At 35.5% G+C, this 19,226-nt stretch overlaps 1 protein-coding gene across 1 annotated transcript; it reads right to left on the minus strand.

The window, feature by feature from the left end:
* Positions 1–5,028: 5,028 nt before the first annotated feature.
* Positions 5,029–8,033, minus strand: LOC128551165 (uncharacterized). The gene has a single exon (XM_053531669.1). The coding sequence runs from the start codon at positions 7,950–7,952 to the stop codon at positions 6,732–6,734; it is 1,221 nt and encodes a 406-aa protein (XP_053387644.1). The 5' UTR covers positions 7,953–8,033; the 3' UTR covers positions 5,029–6,731.
* Positions 8,034–19,226: the final 11,193 nt, after the last annotated feature.

Consider the following 19,226-nt stretch of genomic DNA (forward strand, 5'->3'; position numbering starts at 1 on the left):
AGCTATTGACCTGAAACTTAAAAAACTTATTTACTAACGAAGTCTACACCGGGAAAAACAATCCCTATAACTCTGATTTGAATTTTGACAAGATAATGCCCCCTTCTAAATTAGAATTTTTGGATAAAGTTTTTGATAAAGTCAAATGTCTCTGTTACTATCAAAGCTATTGACTTTAAACTTAAAATAGTTATTTACTATCGAAGTTTACACCAGGAAAAGCAATCCCCATAACTGTGAATTGAATTTTGACAGAGTTATGTCCCTTTTTAACTTAGAATATTTGGTAAAAGTTTTTGATATATTTTTTTTATTTAACGTCGCACCGACACATGATAAGTCATATGGCGACTTTCCAGCTTTAATGGTGGAGGAAGACCTCAGGTGCCCCTCCGTGCATTATTTCACCACGAGCGGGCACCTGGGTAGAACCACCGACCTTCCGTAAGCCAGCTGGATGGCTTCCTCACATGAAGAATTCAACGTCCCGAGTGAGGGTCGAACCCACATCGATGAGGGGCAAGTGATTTGAAGTCAGCAACCTTAACCATTCGGCCACGGAGGCCCCCAAAGGTTTTGATAAAGTCAAATATCAGAGGATGGGAGCAAAATTTAAAGAACTTTACTATTGAAGTCCTAAGAAAAATGACAACAAGGGGAAGAAATTTCCCGAAACACTCTTAGTCCACTAAAATTATTAACAGGTACATATGTGTCAAAATACACCTTAACTTTGCAGGTACCATCCATGTTGTACCAAAGAAAAGTGGTCTCGGTTTTTACCTACGGCTAATAATAAAAACAAGTTACAAAATAACCTATTTCTAGTAACATAAAAGGGAAGTAATTCAATAAAAATATTGTAAGTGAACAAAAAAAAAAGAATCTGCCAAATAAAAACAAGAGCACCGCAATGCAAAGCAACATAAACACAAAACAAAGTCATGTGACCTTTAACCTCTAAGTGTGACCTTTACCTTGAAGCGGGCTATGTGCTCTGCACGTCGTCTCAATGTGATGAACATTTGTGCCAAGTTTTTTTTTAATCCTTCAAGCAGTTTAAGAGTTACACATCGCACTCGAAACAAAGTTTGACCTTTGACCCCTAAGACGGACACACAGACAGACAGACTGTCAGACGAACACCAAAATACGTTCCTTCGGGCGTATAATAACAGCAAAGGAATGGAGACGCAAGATGTTACGTTTTCTACAGTTTTCACAATGTTTTACCTGCTGACCTACATTTTGATCCCAGCTAACCCAGTTAAGATTTATTTTCATTTCGGACGACGACGACGATGGAATACGGATACATTGCGAACAGATAAGCTCATCTTTTCAACTTTGTCGCAGATGCGCAACTTATAATATTGAAGAACCTTTCGGGAAAGTGTTATGACGCTAGATCAAATACTTTTTGCAATATGCGTAACAAAACACCTCTCTGGCGAACAGACAGACGGACAGACAAATCCAAATCTTATCCTCTGCGGTAACACAATAAGCCAGATCTTACCATCATTACTGGTATGTTTTCCTACCACACATAAATTAAAATTATCATGTTGAGACGGTCCCCTTGAAAAATCGATCGTCTTAGGTGTTCACAGTTCACGTAGACTTAATTCGTAAATGTCTAATAGTTATAGTATGTGTGAGAGTGTGTTACCAGGATATATCAGAGCTAGGGGTACATCGAGGGTATTTTTCTCTGCACATATCGTCGAGGCCGGTAGGCCGAGACAGATATGTGAAGAAAAAAATAACGAGATGTACCCCTAGCTCTGATATATCCTGGTAACACACGAGCATTACATATTATAACTGTTTTATCGCATAGTTTATCATTAAAATTTATATGTTATTTTCATTTAAATTTGTTTATTATTATTTTTACTACTTTGATTCCCTTTCTGCGCCTCGCTGACTGAAACACTAAAACTTCTGTTTTAGAAAATGTGTTCCCCAGATAAAAGTACCCAACAAATTTCTGCATTGGTTTTAAATCTTTGCATTTCATTGGCCAGACATATTGTAAAACTTGTTGTTTTGTTTGTAAAAAAGATCAAAGAAAAAGAAACATTTGAGAAATCTCAGAATTTCATATATTTCATGTATTTCTGAATTTGGCAATAACTATCAAGTTTTTCAAATATTCTAGTTTATTCATTCTTTTACTTTATAAATGTAGGTGTTTGTGACAATTCTTTCTCTGTGAACTGTAAATTGGAGCTAAAATCATCTTTTCTTTGAAAGGAAAAAAATATACTCCCTTGATAGGACCTCAATAGAGAAAAAGTGTTCCGATATATATCGGAACAGTTTTACTGTGCTGATATATATCGGAACACTTTTTTTCTTATGAAACTCCATAGAGATTTCCGTGTTGATATATATCGCAACAGTTTTGTAAGATATTAGCACAGTTTTGTAGTAATAATGTGTGTTACTATGTATAACATGCTGCAAAGATCAAAGGAAAATTGCCGCACTATGCGATAATTACGGATACAAACGGTGTATATGTCTCGAAGGGAGTTAACTGATATATAACTTATTTTAAACTCGACTCTCGCGCTTGAAATAATTTCATTCTTTGAAGTTGTCTTAAAATATTTTCATGTTAGCTTCATCTACATGGTGTACTGCAACCAAATAAATGCTGATTATGACTTGGAGCATCAAGTCGTAAGATCAGCATGCTCATTAAGTGCAAAGTTACTTGCAAACCTCTCAGTGAGCATGATCAGACTGGGCCTGGACTGTATATATACAGGGGGAGACAATTCAAGGAATGTATTTTCTTGTAAAATAGAATTTCGAATGGTAATATTCATTGTTTTGGGACCAAACAGCTGTGCACAATAACAGTGTTTTTAATCTTAAAAAATATAGATCTAATAAGGGAATTTTGACTGAGGCGTTGTTCAAGTAATTGCTTGTGAATTTGGGTGATTCTCTTATTACATGTTGTACTATTAATTAAATCTGATCCAATATGGTGACGTTTTGTGTGATAATTGAAGCATAGGCACTGTCACATATGCGCTTGTCCTTCATGCTGTAATTACGTCAAACAAATTCTCTGTGCGCATTTTTGCGTTGATGTCGATTACAAATTCATGAACATCCAGTTTTAATCCCACCCCACGCCACGAGCGGTGGGGGTATAGGAATAATATTCGTACATAACAATTGTCCTACACCCCTTGAAAGCTGTTATTGCAATTTTGGTCAAATGATCACTTCATCAAGACAATGTGCAAACTCAGTCATGTCAACACGAGGTCATTGTCGCAACTCAATGTCAAAGGTTTGAGCCTTCCATTTGTTATTCGCTTTGTTTCGCCCTATTCTCTTGAAGGATTTTCATGTAACTAGGGTCATATAGTCACCTTATCAAGAAAATGTGCAGAACGCAAGAGTCAGCAATGTGGGCTCAAGGTCAAGGTCACAACTCAAGATCAAAGGTTTGAAATTTTCATTTTGTACTCGCTCTGTATCTTCTAAAACCCTCTAAGGATTTTCATGAAACTTGGGTGAAATAATCAACTCAATAAGTCGAAATGTAGAACGTATGAGTCAGCCACGGTGGCTCAGTATCAAGGTCTCGCCTCAAAGTCAAAAGTTTGAGCATTTCATTTTGTGTCCGCTCTGTATCTTCTAATCTCCTTGAAAGATTTTCAAATTCATTATATAGCTGTCTTTCACGATGTCTTTTCTTTTTAATTTCTAAAGTCTAATGATAATAAACCTGTTTATTTAAATCAGTATTGCCTTTTAAAATAAACCTTAAAAGAATGTTTAGTTTTCAAAATATTTTATTTGGAACACCTTAAAACCTTGACACCACCTTATCCAAGATTTTTAAAAAATAGCATCAAGGTTAATTAAGGTTGCGTTTTACATCGTACAAACGTAACGCTACCAATGGAAAAAATGGCTTATTTATTTATCTTTAAATGTGTAACTTAAACGGATATTCGTTATTCTTTTCCAACGGCAACAACAAAATCTATGTATCCGAATAAAGCTCATCCAAATATGGGCTACCTGAACATCAATTAGCATTCATTTTGTATATTTCAAAACTTTATACAAAAAAACATTAAATCAAATTGTCCAGATGGATAGATGGTGCGTTTTTGAAGTCCTCGGGTGTATATCTAATTTACGAATCGATCATCAACTTCTTCTAAGGTAGAGTATATTGCCAGGCTAACCATATTTTTCCAAAGAAATTTAAGTTAAGACGTAACAAAACAACATTTTTTAGAGATTAACTGATTTTTTATAATGGACTGAATGTAGTAGACACGTTATGGCACACGGTAATGTCCGTGCAATTACATCTTCTTGTATGACATTTCGTCATTCTTTGGATGATAATGCACCTGACTTTCCGTTCTTATCGGAGAATGCCGATATCGGATACGAAGAATACATAATCAAACGGAAAATGTATGATTGTGTGTGTGTGTTGGGGGGGGGGGGGGGGGGGGGGGGGAGGGTAGTGTGGTTTATTCTACCGACAAATGTAGCTTTGTTTACATTATTTTTTGTCGCATATCTATCAAATATCTCCAAACTTCACACGTGCAGATTATTTGTATTTTATGACAAAGAGACTAATGCATAATACAAATATCAAGCATTTGTTTTAGAGACACGAGCGCTCATACACACGTACACACACATAGACCGAAATGAAGTCTCATGTGTAACCTTATCTCTTTTTATCTGACAGCCATTCGAATCCAAAGAGGCCAGTATGATCACAAGAAAAACGCAACAACACAAATAAAGGAAAAGTAACAATCCTGAATAGGGTCGAATTAATTATTACTTGGACAGGGACCGCCTTGGTCGACAGGCCGCTGTTCGATTTCGAGTCACTTGCCACTCTTCGATGTGTGTTCGAAACCTCGGTTGAGGGTAGAATTTTTGTAAATTTCAGCGCCACAGAAGTTGTGAACAGAATAAAGAGACACAGATATTCCATTTGAGTATTGCTTTTATGCACTATCAAAGCTATATACATGTATATGCGAATACAAACAATGTCTAAATTTAAAATTAATCATTGAAATTATATAAAAGTGGAAAAGCACCTAATATCACAGTTAATATTTCAAACAATAGTTTATTTACATTTGCAGGGAATCACATTAAAGATAAAACACAATAAAAATGATTTCGGTATGTTCGAGCAATGGTGATTTTTTTATCAAACTTAATTTTAAATATATTCCAGAAACAAAATCTAGGTTCAAAATATCTTATTTAAAAAAAACGGATAAAACGGTCATAGACAACAGATTTATGTCGAACGTTTCCCAGACCTTAATTGAACATCGTGGTGAAAATATACAAATGTGTCTAAGAAGTGATTAAAGGTTTAAAAATGGATTCTAAAAATGGTGCTAGGGGGCGTGAGAGGTGTTGCACATTTCATTACCTCTCATGAACAGACTCAATCAAACCGAGTCTGCTATTATTCTTCTTGGTTGCATTGTTTGCTTCCAAAGGATCTTTTTACAGATTTTATTCAATAAGGTCTGTGATAGAAATATATCTTAACATCTGCGTTAACATATGTATATACTCTCCGAAATATTCCGAAATATGTTGAACACCACGACCATATTCTACAAAAGATAACATCAAAACGAGATATAGCAAACTATTTAAATGATATCTTTCTACAAAAGAGATCAAACACAAACATGTATATCATGGCTTTCTAAAATATACCAAAAGCTGATGTTTCATTGAGGCAAGACAAAAATGTTTGTTTCTGATCCTCTTAAAGATGAACCTTAAACATCACGCCCTTTAAACCGAGCTGTGAATTTATAACAAGAATTATGTCGATATCAACAGTGTTCCATACTAGTTTTGTATAGTGGACGCAACTTGACCCCGATGGTTGACCTTTGCATTATAATACATAATGAGGCACAACCTGTGTACGTAAAACACGAGGTGCACGAAAAAAGGAAATATAAATTTATGTAAATATAAATTAGTGTATTTGAAAGTTTTAAATGATCAAATGTAAGTATATATACTTTGATACTGCAATGTATACAAACTTATTCAATATAAATATACATGGCTACCCTAAGCACTCTTAATTACTATAATGAAATAATCGATATGAATAATCAGCCTAAGGTCAACCATCGCGGTCAAGTTGCGACGACTATAGAAGTTGATTACGTTAGTTTAACATAAGCTTCGTAGACAGTGTAACAGTGGGCAATCTGCAATTTGCCTGCAATATTAATTATAAGGTACTGACCCTCTACGGAAATATGTAGGTATGCTTTATAGAGGGCGAGGCGAAGCATACTGACCCTACATATTTCAGGTGAGGGTCAGTAACATACCCAATAATTGATTTGTTTTGTCGACCACTTAATTACTTCTTCCGGGCAAGTGGGATAGCTCCCTCATTCATTGTATAATCAACCTAAAAAATGAAATGTTAAATCATAATTAAAATGCAAATTTCCGCCAGTTTGAATTGCAATTCTCATGAAGAGTCACCCAATGACCCTCTATAGAAATATAGAGGGCAACCATGAGACACTACTAAACCATTAAAGGAATAGAATCTGGTGGGAGGTAAAACAAAAAGTCTCAGAGGCATTTGCATTATTTATCTTACAATGTTTATAGTTTATAAGGTACGCAGTTTGACATGTTCTTAGTTAAACATGTTCTCAGTTTGACATGAATGCAGTCAAGAAATCAAATTGGCATGTTCTTAGTGGTTCTGACATATATATTTGTATTATTAACCCAATTTTGCTGTCAATTATAAATCCATTTTTCAAATCAATGGCGTCATATTTTGGTTTCAGAAACATATTTGCGAACTGCATAGAGCCCATACTATCCTCAAAAGTAAATATGTCATTTAGTCCCTGAGGCTGCCTATTGACAATAACAACTCGCACCTTAAGTCGACAAATAATTTTTTTCCCTTTGTTCTTGATTTGTATTGTTATCCACTCCCGATTATTCTTTTGGCTGGTGGAAGTCGAAATGACGAGTGGGACATCCCAGATATCAACTTCTTTTTCAGATTTTAAACATTTTTCGCCAGTGTTAATTAGCAGAACTTCTTGCATTTCTTTCCAGTTACAGTCGCCATCAAGTTTTAGGTCTTTTATATTCCTGACATCAGCTGACAAATATTGCTTCAAAAGTTCCAGCTCCTCCGTAAGTTCCGCGTTAGTTTTTCTAAGTTTTGCAATATTGTTTTTACTTTCTGTAGATATTTTTTTAATTTTTGTCTCAAGATCTGTTATCCTTCCTTTCATTGTGATAATCATATTTGCCAGTATTCTATTTAACGCCTCTGCAGGTGGTTGGAATTGTCTAGTTGCTTCGTCTACCTCTTCCTGTGACCTACAGGATGCGAGGTCTATGCATCTTTTTCTTAGAACCTTCAAGTCATACAGATATGCAACTTGTAACAGTCGAAACAATTCCTCCACAACCGTATCTTCACTGACACTCTCCAACAGTGAAACTTCACATCTTGGTTTATGCTGTAAAACCTGATACTCTTCTATTAGAGGCAGTACTTTCACAGCACTATCACGAGTGATGTGGGTGAACGTGTTCGGATAAATACATCGTAGAAATTCTAGGACATCATCTAATTTCTTTCCTGGCAATTCTAATTCGTCACAGGTCCTTTCCTTGAAATTTGATTGAAACATCGTGTCAAAAACCGGCGAAGCAAGTGATAAAACAGCTTTGGAAACGTGTAACCTCGTCCCTTCAACAATAAGAACAAAGTCTGTTCTCCATGACCTTTCTGAGAAATCGAAAGTAGGAATTTCACTTTTGCTTTTCTCCACACTTTCACTATTTTCTTTAACTTCGCCTACATCAATATCATATTCACTGACAGGATTTTCAGATTCCTCCATAGTTTTTATGGTAGCTATGTTTACTAGAATAGAACTAGAATCTAGTATAAACAGCACCGGAGAAAATACACTTGAATAGCAATTAATGGTGTATACAGCTCAAAGGGCGTTAACTTCTTTCAGTGAGCAACTTGCCGTTGTTGTAGCGTTCATATAAGTGTGTTATCGTCTACCCTTATATTCTTAAACTTTTATATAACAAAGCCAAGGTCACCTAATTTAACCTCAGTAAGCATCTTTGGAATTAAATCTATTGCTATTCGTTTAAATCTCTTCCAGATTTTGTACTAAAAGATATCTTAAAGTGACTAACCCACATATCGTGGTGTGAGTAATCATGAAATCAAACGTTTACCTATAATAACTTTTAAGCGGCATATTTAATGTTCTTACAATGTATTTTTCATCGAATTCTTTTCAAAATCATTGTTTTCCTAATAAATCAAAAATAAAAACATTTACCGTGTCCGATAAAGAGTTTTCCGGTTTATAATAAAACGGAATGCCCGGCCTTCAGCTAGTACCAAGCAAACATCAGGTGACAGTGATAACATGATAACCAATAGAGCGTGCAAGTATAGGTATCACATGGTGTAATGACGTTTTGAAAATGTAACTTAATAAAACAATAATATAAAATGAAGTCAGCACACTATTGTCCTTAGCATGCGCGGATCCAGCCAATTTTCTCAGAGGGGGTCCGACCAAACTCTCACTATGACAAACATGTGTCTTTATACACTAAATAATTTGATGTGACTTGTGCGGATGCTAGACGTTTACAAGTACAGGGCTGCCAATAAGTTATTGCTGAACAAGATGAAACAGAAAAGTAGCGGAACAGCTAGAGGGTCCGGGGGCATGCACGGCTCCCTCACCCCCCACCCTCCCCCTACCCGCGGAAAAGTTTTAGGCATTTTAGGAGTATTTAAGGGGGAATGGTACTTTAGTTTAAGGTTTGCTAACAGTCGTATATATCAACATAAACTTGAAGTTATGCAATTTATATCATCATCTTTTCGAGCAATATGTATGCGTATGACGTTACCATGACGTCGCGAACATGACCCGTTTTCACCCTTTTTTGCCCGTGCTTGGTAGCGCTAAATTGGTATAAAATTCGATATAACAAACGTGTTGGTGGTGTCAATGCATTAAACCATATATATCAAACGAAAGAATAAAGCAATTCCAAAGTGATCATTATCATAAAAAGACATTTACTGTCTGAATTGTTGAAGGAGGTACGAAAACAGACCTTTGTTTGTTTTAGAAAATTCCGGGAGAAAATTGCTTTGGATCCATTTTGTAAAAAAAATACCCGTGGAAGTTTTGCCAATTTTTGCCACATGCACTTTGAACGCGGTCCTATTCTTGCCTTTTCGAAAAATTATTTTCTTCCCTTCTTCTTTTTTTCGTTTTTCTATTTGGATTTTTCAGGGGTCCCCCTTGGATCCGCACATGCTTAGTATTGACCTGGAAGGGGTGAGGGAACCCAATCCTTTCCGCTCATATCTGCCGAGCTTAATAACATTGATATCAAAAGACAGTTGTATGTTATTATATTTATCATGAAACTCATATCTAGAACAGCATATGTCCTCATCTCTTTTTTCGTAAAGGTTGACTTCTGAAGCAGAAATTTATAAATTCATATTTTACGGATTTGAACATTCATCCGCCCCTGAAACATTTGAACGAAACAATACGGCAGCCATACAGAACCTCGACAATGTTTATTGACTTTCTGATATTCTTAAAAAATACAATATCAATGAAATAAACTCTTATCTATGTAAAAATTACCCTCTTGAATTAAGGTTTTGGACCCGTAATAGCGCACCTCTTTTTTGAAGAGTATTCAATTCCTACCATAAATCTACTTTGAGTGCAATTTTCGTGGGGGGTGGGGGGGCGGGGGCGTAGGTTCAAGCCCCACTGGGACCAAACTTTTTGTCCCATATTTTCCTTTTTCTAGCAAGTTTTTACTTCTTTCAAGACGTTTATTGAGGATGTATTGTACAAAATTGGAAAATTTTCATTTTATAAGCGATTTCTTGCTGTTCAAAGTGCATTTTTCTCTGAATCAGGAGAGATAGAGTTAGACATCGTTAAAAGTACTGAGTTACTTGCGGTAAAAGTTCTCTAATTTTCCTTCTTTCTTTAGATTACATATAGTGGAAGAAATGCAGGTAGGTTTTACTTTTGCCCCAAGGTTATTTTTGAATAAAGTGAGCAAAATTCAAAACAGATCCACAGGATTTGACCTTAATTTTTCAATGTTGGATTTAGAATTCTGTCTCATTAAATCTGTTTACTTGAGGTACCCTAGAAAAATGATATTTACAATTTTATTTTGTGTTTTATAATTATTTTACAATAGTTTGATGTTTTTATCAAAATTAATGCTGTAATGAATTCTCTGCAAACGTTTTAGATAGTGGCCATCACACTGAAATTTGTCTCTAGTTGAGCTTAAGGAAATAAAATGAATTATACAAAATTTACAGAAAACGATACGGTAAAAGTTGTTTAAAATTTGCAACACAGTGCGAAACATGGCCATCTTTAAAAGTATACCAAGCAAATGCTATTTGTTTAAAATTTCTATTAGGGGTCCATTACCTTAATCAAAACATGCTTCCTTTCTACATTATTAAACATTTTACTCAGATAACTACATGTCCAAATTTCCATTTCCAGTTAAAAATGTAATCACTCTATTAACACTGATCCAATAAATAATAATAACACAAACATTTTTCTACATATTAACAAAACCGGATGCCTTAAGTTAATAGGTAAAGTAAGAATAAGTAAATTGTCATATGTCATAAATTCCCGCTTGATTTTCAATTCCGACCATATCATTAATTCCATATCCGTATCTAAAATTCTTGCAACATCATAAATTCCCGGTATAACTTAAATTCCTGCAATTTCCTAAATTCCCACTTTATCATTAATTCCCGACAAATTGTAAATTCTGCGTTGCAACTTTTTCTTCCCCAATATAAAATGTAATATTGTGAAGTAAATCACAACACTACTGATGGAAAAGATAAATGAAGGTTTGTTCTCAGAGCTGGAGACAGTTGACACTTGGAAAAGCTATTTGTCGGATGCAGTCACAAAGTCTGATAGTTTAATTCTTGATGATGATTTGAATTGGAAAGGCAAGATAGTCAAACGGGAAGTTTCAGTTAGAAAGAATGAAGCAGAAGAAGAAGAAGTTTTGATTTCTGATGTTCCATTGAAAGTTTCTGTGGCCATAAAACAAGGCTTTAAGCAAGATGGTGGTTCGGAGCATTGGCTTACATGTACGAGTAATACCTCTTTTTCTTTTCTTGTTTATCAACGCGACAATGCATATTGTAGTATAAAGCTGGTTTATGTAACTGAAAACAGATATATAAAAAAGAAGTGTATCGTAAAATCAGACACAAAGTTCCATTTACTATATCGAAGAGGTCGTAAAAATGCTTCAAGTAACAAAACAGAACAAACTATTAAATTTTCTGAAATAGAAGAGGAGAGCAAATGCTTCTGAATGATGGAAGAGTAAAAGTTGTGGTACATATTTTTCTGGCTAAACACAAAACTTAACTGTATTCACTTGCAGTACAGTACCTGACTGTGAACAGTTTTTGAGCATTTTCGAATTTACACCAATTTGTTTTTTGTTAAGGGAAGGGTTTTTTTTTTTTTTTTTTTTTTTTAATTGCATTTGCTCTCCAAAATTTGGAACTGTTTGAAAATAAAATTGTAATTGAACAGCTTTTTTACTGTATTCAACTATAGCCTAAATTATTCTTTCTTGCTAAAATAATAATTCGGGTGGATATATCGGATTTTTGTATTTATTTTTTTTATAAAAGCGGGTTATATCTCTAGAGCATTAGTAAGTAGAATTTTAATATCACTGACCATGTCTAAAGTATAGAAAGTGCAGTTTTGCAACTTTTTGTTAAAAAAGTTGAGAAAGAATATTCTCTTAAGTCCAAAAAATACATTTAAGGTTGGGCCAAAAATTAGGGCAGGTCGGAATACCGGAAACAAACAATTTTTTACGCCAAAAGAGATAGTGTTCCTTGTTGGCGTTAACGGCGGCTTACATATTTATTTGCTACTTTCTTATTTCGCTCCGATTTGTACGTGACAAGATATATCCTTTATTTGCACTATAAATTCATTCATCTGCACTGCTTTACGGGGCCAACTTTTTTTTAAAATGTATGTTATTTTGAGATCATAATTGAGGACTGTTTAAATGCCGCATAAGTAGCAAAGTAATGTGCTATAAAGTCGGAACAAAACAAAATAACATTTAAAGCATTATGCCTGTTTTGACAAAATATTGCATTTTAATGTACTGTAACTGTAACTGTCACTGTAATAAATGAAGAAGTCGAAATGTAGCTCATACTGCTCCATTGCATGAAACCATACTGATCAGTGAAATTGTTCCCTGAATAAAGTGCCTAAAAATCCGAGGACTAACAACTTACAAATATTAAAATATAAGTATGACTAACACTGTTGTTTAGCTGCTAAATGTAGATGTTTTTATTGCAAATCAGTTAAAAAGTAGTTATTAACTCTCATGTTAACTACACTTATCGTCATTAGACTACCTCCTGGCTTGCTGATAAACATACTGGATAATTAAATGCGGAAACCGCGATCTAATTCCACTATAACTGGGATTCAAACATGTGAACTCTGTGTTATGAGTCAGATCTTTTATCCATACATTTCATCTCCATACTTTTTTTCTATATTCTGTATTTTACTATATATAACTTTGTTCACCAGTGTAGTTATTTCCCAAAAGCAACTGACTATGGCGCAAGAGTGGATGATGTACATTTTATTACCTCTCATAAACAGACACGATCAGACTGATTCTGCTGTTACTAGTATTTTTCGTGGTTAAATTCTACGCTTTCAAAGGATGTTTTTGATATACGACAGCTTCCCATTATAAATCAGAAATTGTTAACGTATTTCCTTCGTTACATTAACATTTAGACCAGGCTCCCTACTTCTAGATTGATAGGTTTGTATTTCACTAACACCAGCATGTTTTAATTGTAGTCGTCGTCAACCACCTTTCCCTAAAATACATGCAACTCTTGATGTCACCAATATCTTTAAGGCTTTTTATTGTACAATTTTGTCTCAAAATTTCAACACTAAATGCGTTTTTGAGATAATGTTAGTCAGCTTAAATACAAGAAATAGACCGTTTACAGCGAGAAGTGAAACCCAGTAGATAGTGTTACTTTCGGTTTGGTTCTGACATGTACAACTGCACAATAACACCAACTGTTCCGTTTTGCATAAATCCATTACTCACATTTTCAATGTAATGAATGCTTCTTATTTCAATTGTTTTAGATTGCTGCCATGAATTTAATCTTCCCTCTGAATTGACAACATGATTAAATCCATTTGGATGTCTGTTAACTAGTATACAACGGACTTTCATGTAACAGGCGATTGCTTCCCCAGTGTTTTGTATTACAACGTTAAGCTTACCGGATACTATTTTCGCATTGATTTTAAGAGGAACATCCCATATAATAACTTCCTTTTCCTTGTCTATGCATTGTTTGTTTACTGCTTTAGTAAAAACTACAATCCGTTCGCTCCAGTTCATTCCAGCGTCTAGTTTCAATTCTTCGCTTCTTCTTGCTTCTGCAGACATGTACTGTTTGAACAATTCATGTTCTCCGGCGATGTCTTCCAGTTGTCCTAACCTAGCCTTCATTGTTTTGTTTACATTTATAAGGACTTCTTGCAAAGCATCGGCTGATGGAAATGATTCACGGTAAGATTCGTCCAGTATATCTTCCGGACTAGCAGATAAAAAGTCTATACATCTTTGACGAAGTTTCTGTAAGTCATACAAACACGCTGTTCTCAGTAACAGAAACAATTCCTCAACCACAGTTTTTTCATGGATACTCTCCAACAGTACAGCTTCACATCTTGGTTTAAGCTGCAGAACTTGATACTCTTCTATAAGAGGCAATATTTCAGTAGCATTGTCACGTGTAATTTGGGTAAATGTGTTTGGGTATATACATCGTAGGAATTCTATGACGTCATTTAACTTCTTCCCGGGCAATTCCAATTCGTCGCACGAACTTTCCTTGAAGTCGGATTGAAACATTGTATCAAACACCGGTGAAGCATGTGATAATATATTCTTAGCTACATACAACTTCGTTCCTTCAACAATAAGAACAAAATCTGTCCGCCATGACTTTTCAGTGAAATCGAAAGTAGACGTTTTATTTTTGGTTTGCTTTATGTTTTCAACACTTTCTTCCTGATATTCATCTTCTGCCCCGTCAGCTTCAACGCTGTTTCTAGTGCTACTGTCAGAATCCTCCATATTTTTTACATTGTGCTACTTAAGTGTCAATAATATGTCTATTTTCACGTGGAAGTGTTATTAGTAATTAACGTGATACAGATGTTGTATATATTTCAAAGGGAGTAAACTAATATATAATTTAACTTGTTTTTAAAAGTTGAAATAATTTCATTCAACAAAAAACAAAAAGGGGTCATTTACTCTGCAGGAACAATCATCCGTTGAAATTTCAACATTCTGGGTGGAGAGGTTCTCAAGTTATTGATTAGAAACGGTTTTCGATGTTCAGGTCCCTGTGACCTTGACCTTTAACAGAGTGACCCGAAAATCAATAGGGGTCATCTACTCTGCATGACCAATCATCCTATAAAGTTTCAACATTCTGGATCGATAGGTTCTCAAGTTACTGACCGGAAATGGTTTTCAATGTTCAGGCCCCTGTGACCTTGACCTTTAACAGAGTGACCCCAAAATCGATAGGGGTCATCTACTCTGCACGACCAATCATCCTATTAAGTTTCAACATTCTGGGTCAAGTGGTTCTCAAGTTACTGACCAGAAATGGTTTTCAATGTTCAGGCCCCTGTGACCTTGACCTTCAACAGAGTGACCCCAAAATCGATAGGGGTCATCTACTCTGCATGAACAATTATCCTATGAAGTTTCAACATTCTGGGCCAAGTCGTTCTCGAGTTATTGATAGGAAATGGTTTTCCATGTTCAGGCCCCTGTGACCTTGACCTTTGACGGTGTGACCCCAAAAACAATAGGGGTCGTCTCCTCCATAAGCCCTACCAACCTATGAAGTTGAAGGTTCTAGGTCAAATGGTTCTCCAGTTATTGCTCGGAAATGAAGTGTGACGTACGGACGGACAGGGCAAAAACAATATGTCTCTCCCAGAGAGGGGGAGACATAATAAGAGCTGTCTGTCGTCAGTGAGCTCGGCTATCCGAAGAACTGTATTAAGTATGGGTTCCTAGTTAATTTTTGGACTGGTCTAGCTAAAACGATGCGAGTGAAAAAGTTATGTATTCTTGCCTACACACAGAAGCCATGATATAAAGCATGTGTTCAAAGTTTCAAAGCTATATAGCAAAAACTTTAACAAAGTATGGAATGGTACGCAAAACTAAACTAATTTCTATGTAGAAAAAGGGCCATAATTGAGCCAAATTCTCTGTCCTAGTTATGCAGCCTTGTCTGCATATGCAGACTATGATAACAAGAGGGTCATGATGACCCTGAATCGCTCACCTAAGTATATTGAACCACATGTTTCAAATGGCAAACTGATGCTAAAATATTAGAAAGTAGATCACATTTATGGTCACTGAAAGACAGATTGGTGTGCAAAACTGTACATGTCATCCAAATTTCAAGGCTGGATCTTAAACTAGCGTGGTCACAAACAAAAGTCTACGCATGGACACATGGACGACGTAGACCTACTGACCTAGTTTTTGACAGCAGCTGACCAAGTTTCGAACTAGACCTAGATATCATCAAGATGAATATTCAGACCAACTTTCATACAGATCCCATGAAAAATATCGCCTCTAGGCCATACCAAATTGATTCATAGTTCTTCGGAAAATTTTCAAAAAAAATGGGTGCGAGCGAGCGAAATTTTTTTTTTTTTTTTTCTCAATTTTGATTTTTTCAGAGGCGGGTAGCTTTTACATGGAGCGAGCGGGTAATTTTTTTTTTTTTTTTGCAGTTATGATTATACATGAAGTTAACATTTCTTTAAGAATAACACAGAACTTAAACATTTATAGTGTGACTAAGACAGTAGATAGCTTTTCTGTATGTTTTAAAGACTACATGAATGGTTTTGCAAATAAATTCTTGCTAAAACGCACTGAATCACTTTGTTTTTATTTTGTATTTATAATTACTGAGGGATGAGTGTCTTATTTTTAATTTTGATTGTTCTACATTAATCTGAAGGCGTGCCCATTTAACGGCAGAGGATGAGGAATATTTAAGACAAAACAGGCACCCAAGTGGAATAACATATCTTCTGAAACCCAGTTAGATGGCTTCGACACATGAGCAACTTTGTGCCCCTAGTGAAACTCCAAACGGTAGAGGTGAGGGGAAAGTAATAAATCACTTGACCAATGAGACCAAACGGAGTTGGGCACACAAATGCTTCGACACTGCTCGAATCCATTGGAATAATTTCTTAACAGATAAGCTTAGCTTAAGTTTTTGTGGTAGAGGTTCATTTCAGTCAAAAATGATAACAGACGGACAAAAAATGATCCCAATATGGCCACTCTTTAAAAGTGTTATTTGTTGTGCTTTGATTGACCAAGAAATTTTGAGTTGGGAAAGTCTGTTTTTTTTTCAGATTCTTTCTTTCAATCAATTCACAGCCAATTAATATACAAACAGGGAAAATTGGGGTTACAATACGACAGAAATTATTTTTTATATCTACACAACTTATTTGAAAAGCTGAACATTTTTTAAAAATGAATATATGCATTTTGATAAAATATCTGACTGCCGTACTAAAGAAGTTACGTTCAAAACGATTTGGGCCCCGAGACAATTAATGTGATGGATCCATCAGTCAGGATCTGTGAACAAACTTTTTTTTCAAGAAAGCACTGCCTTTGGCTCTAGATCTAAAATATTTAACTAAACACACTGATAACAAATGGTTTGAAAACTTTATCTGAACAATATTTCTATGTTAAATCCAAATATTTTCAATTTGAATCCCCGTGGCCGTGCACGTCTTACAAGTCGGGCTTTGTTCTTTTCACTGTATAATTTGAACAATCGTAGAACGTGCCTACTTCATCACCTACCGGCACATCGAAGGCCATGTGTGGCACTAGCACAGACACTTCAGATTTAAAACAAATGATGAACAACACCATAATTCCTGACTTTTTGAGTTTGTGTCATCAGCTACATGTATTACGAACGCATGGATTCCGATCAATATCACTTTGACGCATTTAAACAGCGATAAAACCTGTTTACCGTTATCATTCCGGATCGCGTAATCAGAAAAAAATATTTTTTTTCGGCGATTTTTATGTACGTGCGGGCGGGTGAATTTTTTTTTCTTTTTCTCGGGAATGAAATCATTGATGCGGTAGTTTCGACGAACGACAAATCAATTTGGTATGGCCCTAGAGAGGTCACAAGGTCTTTCTATTATTTGACCTACTGACCTAGTTTTTGATGGTATGTGACCCAGTTTCGAACTTGAACTAGATACCATCAATGTGAACATTCCGACCAATTTTCATGAAGATCCATTGAAAAGTATGGACTCTAGAGAGGTCACATGGTTTCTATATTTTTAGACCTACTGACCTAGTTTTTGACCACATGTGACCCAGTTTAAAATTTTACCTAGATATTATCAAGGTGAACATTCTGACCAATTTTCTTGAAGATCCCATGAAAAATATGACCTCTAAAGTGGTCACAAATATGGCCTCTAGGGAGGTACCAAGGTTTTTCTATTTTTAGACCGACTGACCTAGTTTTTGACCGCAGCTGACCAAGTTTCGAACTTGATCTAGATATTGCCAAGGTTAACATTCTGACCAATTTTTATGAAAATCCATTAAAAAATATGGCTTCCAAGGATGTCACAAGGTTTTTTCTATTTTTAGACCTTCTGACCTAGTTTCGATCGCAGTTGATCCAGTTTCAAAATTGACCTAGATATCATCAAGATGAATATTCAAACCAACTTTCATACAGATCCCATGATAAATATCGCCTCTAGAGAGGTCACAAGGTTTTTCTATTATTTGACCTACTGACCTCGTTTTTGACGGCACGTGACCCAGTTTCGAACTTGAACTAGTTATCATCAAGGTAACATTCTGACCATTATTCATGAAGATCCATTGGGAAAAAAAATATGGCCTCTAGGGAGCTCACAAGTTTTTTTCTATTTTTAGACCTATTGACCTAGTTTTGGACCGCACATGACCCAGTTTCGTTCTTGACCTAGATATCATCAAGATGGACATTCTGACCAACTTTCATAAAGATCCCATGAAAAATATGACCTCTAAAGTGGTCACAAGCAAAAGTTTACGCACGGACGGACGCTGCGCGATCACAAAAAGTCACCTTTTCACTTTGTGACAAGTGAGCTTATAAACAAGTGGTCAAAGTTTCAAAGCCATATGTTCAAAGCCATATATATCAAGCGGTTAAGACAAAATATGGACTGGTATGCAAAACTTAACTGACTTCCAAGTCCAAAAAAGGCCAAAGTTCAGCCAAATATCTTACCTATAGTTACATACCATTTATTGATTAAAGATGGAGAGGATAATGACGAACAAGTGTTCAAAGTTTCAAAGCCATTTATTTCAAATAGTTTTTTGAAAACAAGAACTTTTACGAAAGCTGAACCAATTTCCACCTCCAAAAAGGGCCTAAATTAAGCAAAAATACTTGAAAAAGTTATGTAGTCTTGCCTACAGATAGAGACCGACATCATAAAATAAATAAGTGTTTAAAGTTTCAACGCCACACATCAAATAGTTTTGACAAAACATGGACTTGTACGAAAATTGAACCAATTTCCAAGTGCAAAAAGGGCCATAATTCTGCCAGAATTATTTTCTCTTGCCTACAGATACAAACTGTTATAATAAACACGGGATAAAAGTTTCAAAGCTATACGTCAATCCGGCTACACAAAATATGAACTGGTACAAACACTTAACCAAGATTTGTAAGTTATAAGGGCCACAATTCAGTCAAAATCCTTGACATAGTTATGTACTCTTGCCTAAAAGTGGACATGGTGATGGTAAACAAGTGTTGAAAGTTTCAAAGCTTTGTAACAAAATGTTTTGTCAAAATGTGGACTGGTACAAAAAACTTCACTAGGGTG

The sequence above is a fragment of the Mercenaria mercenaria genome, chromosome 19, assembly GCF_021730395.1.
Source record: "Mercenaria mercenaria strain notata chromosome 19, MADL_Memer_1, whole genome shotgun sequence".
In the NCBI taxonomy this organism is placed as follows: domain Eukaryota; kingdom Metazoa; phylum Mollusca; class Bivalvia; order Venerida; family Veneridae; genus Mercenaria; species Mercenaria mercenaria.

Excerpts from the sequence above, each read along its gene's own strand:
- LOC128551165 (XM_053531669.1), bottom strand. The coding sequence starts at position 7,952 with ATGGAGGAATCTGAAAATCCTGTCAGTGAATATGATATTGATGTAGGC.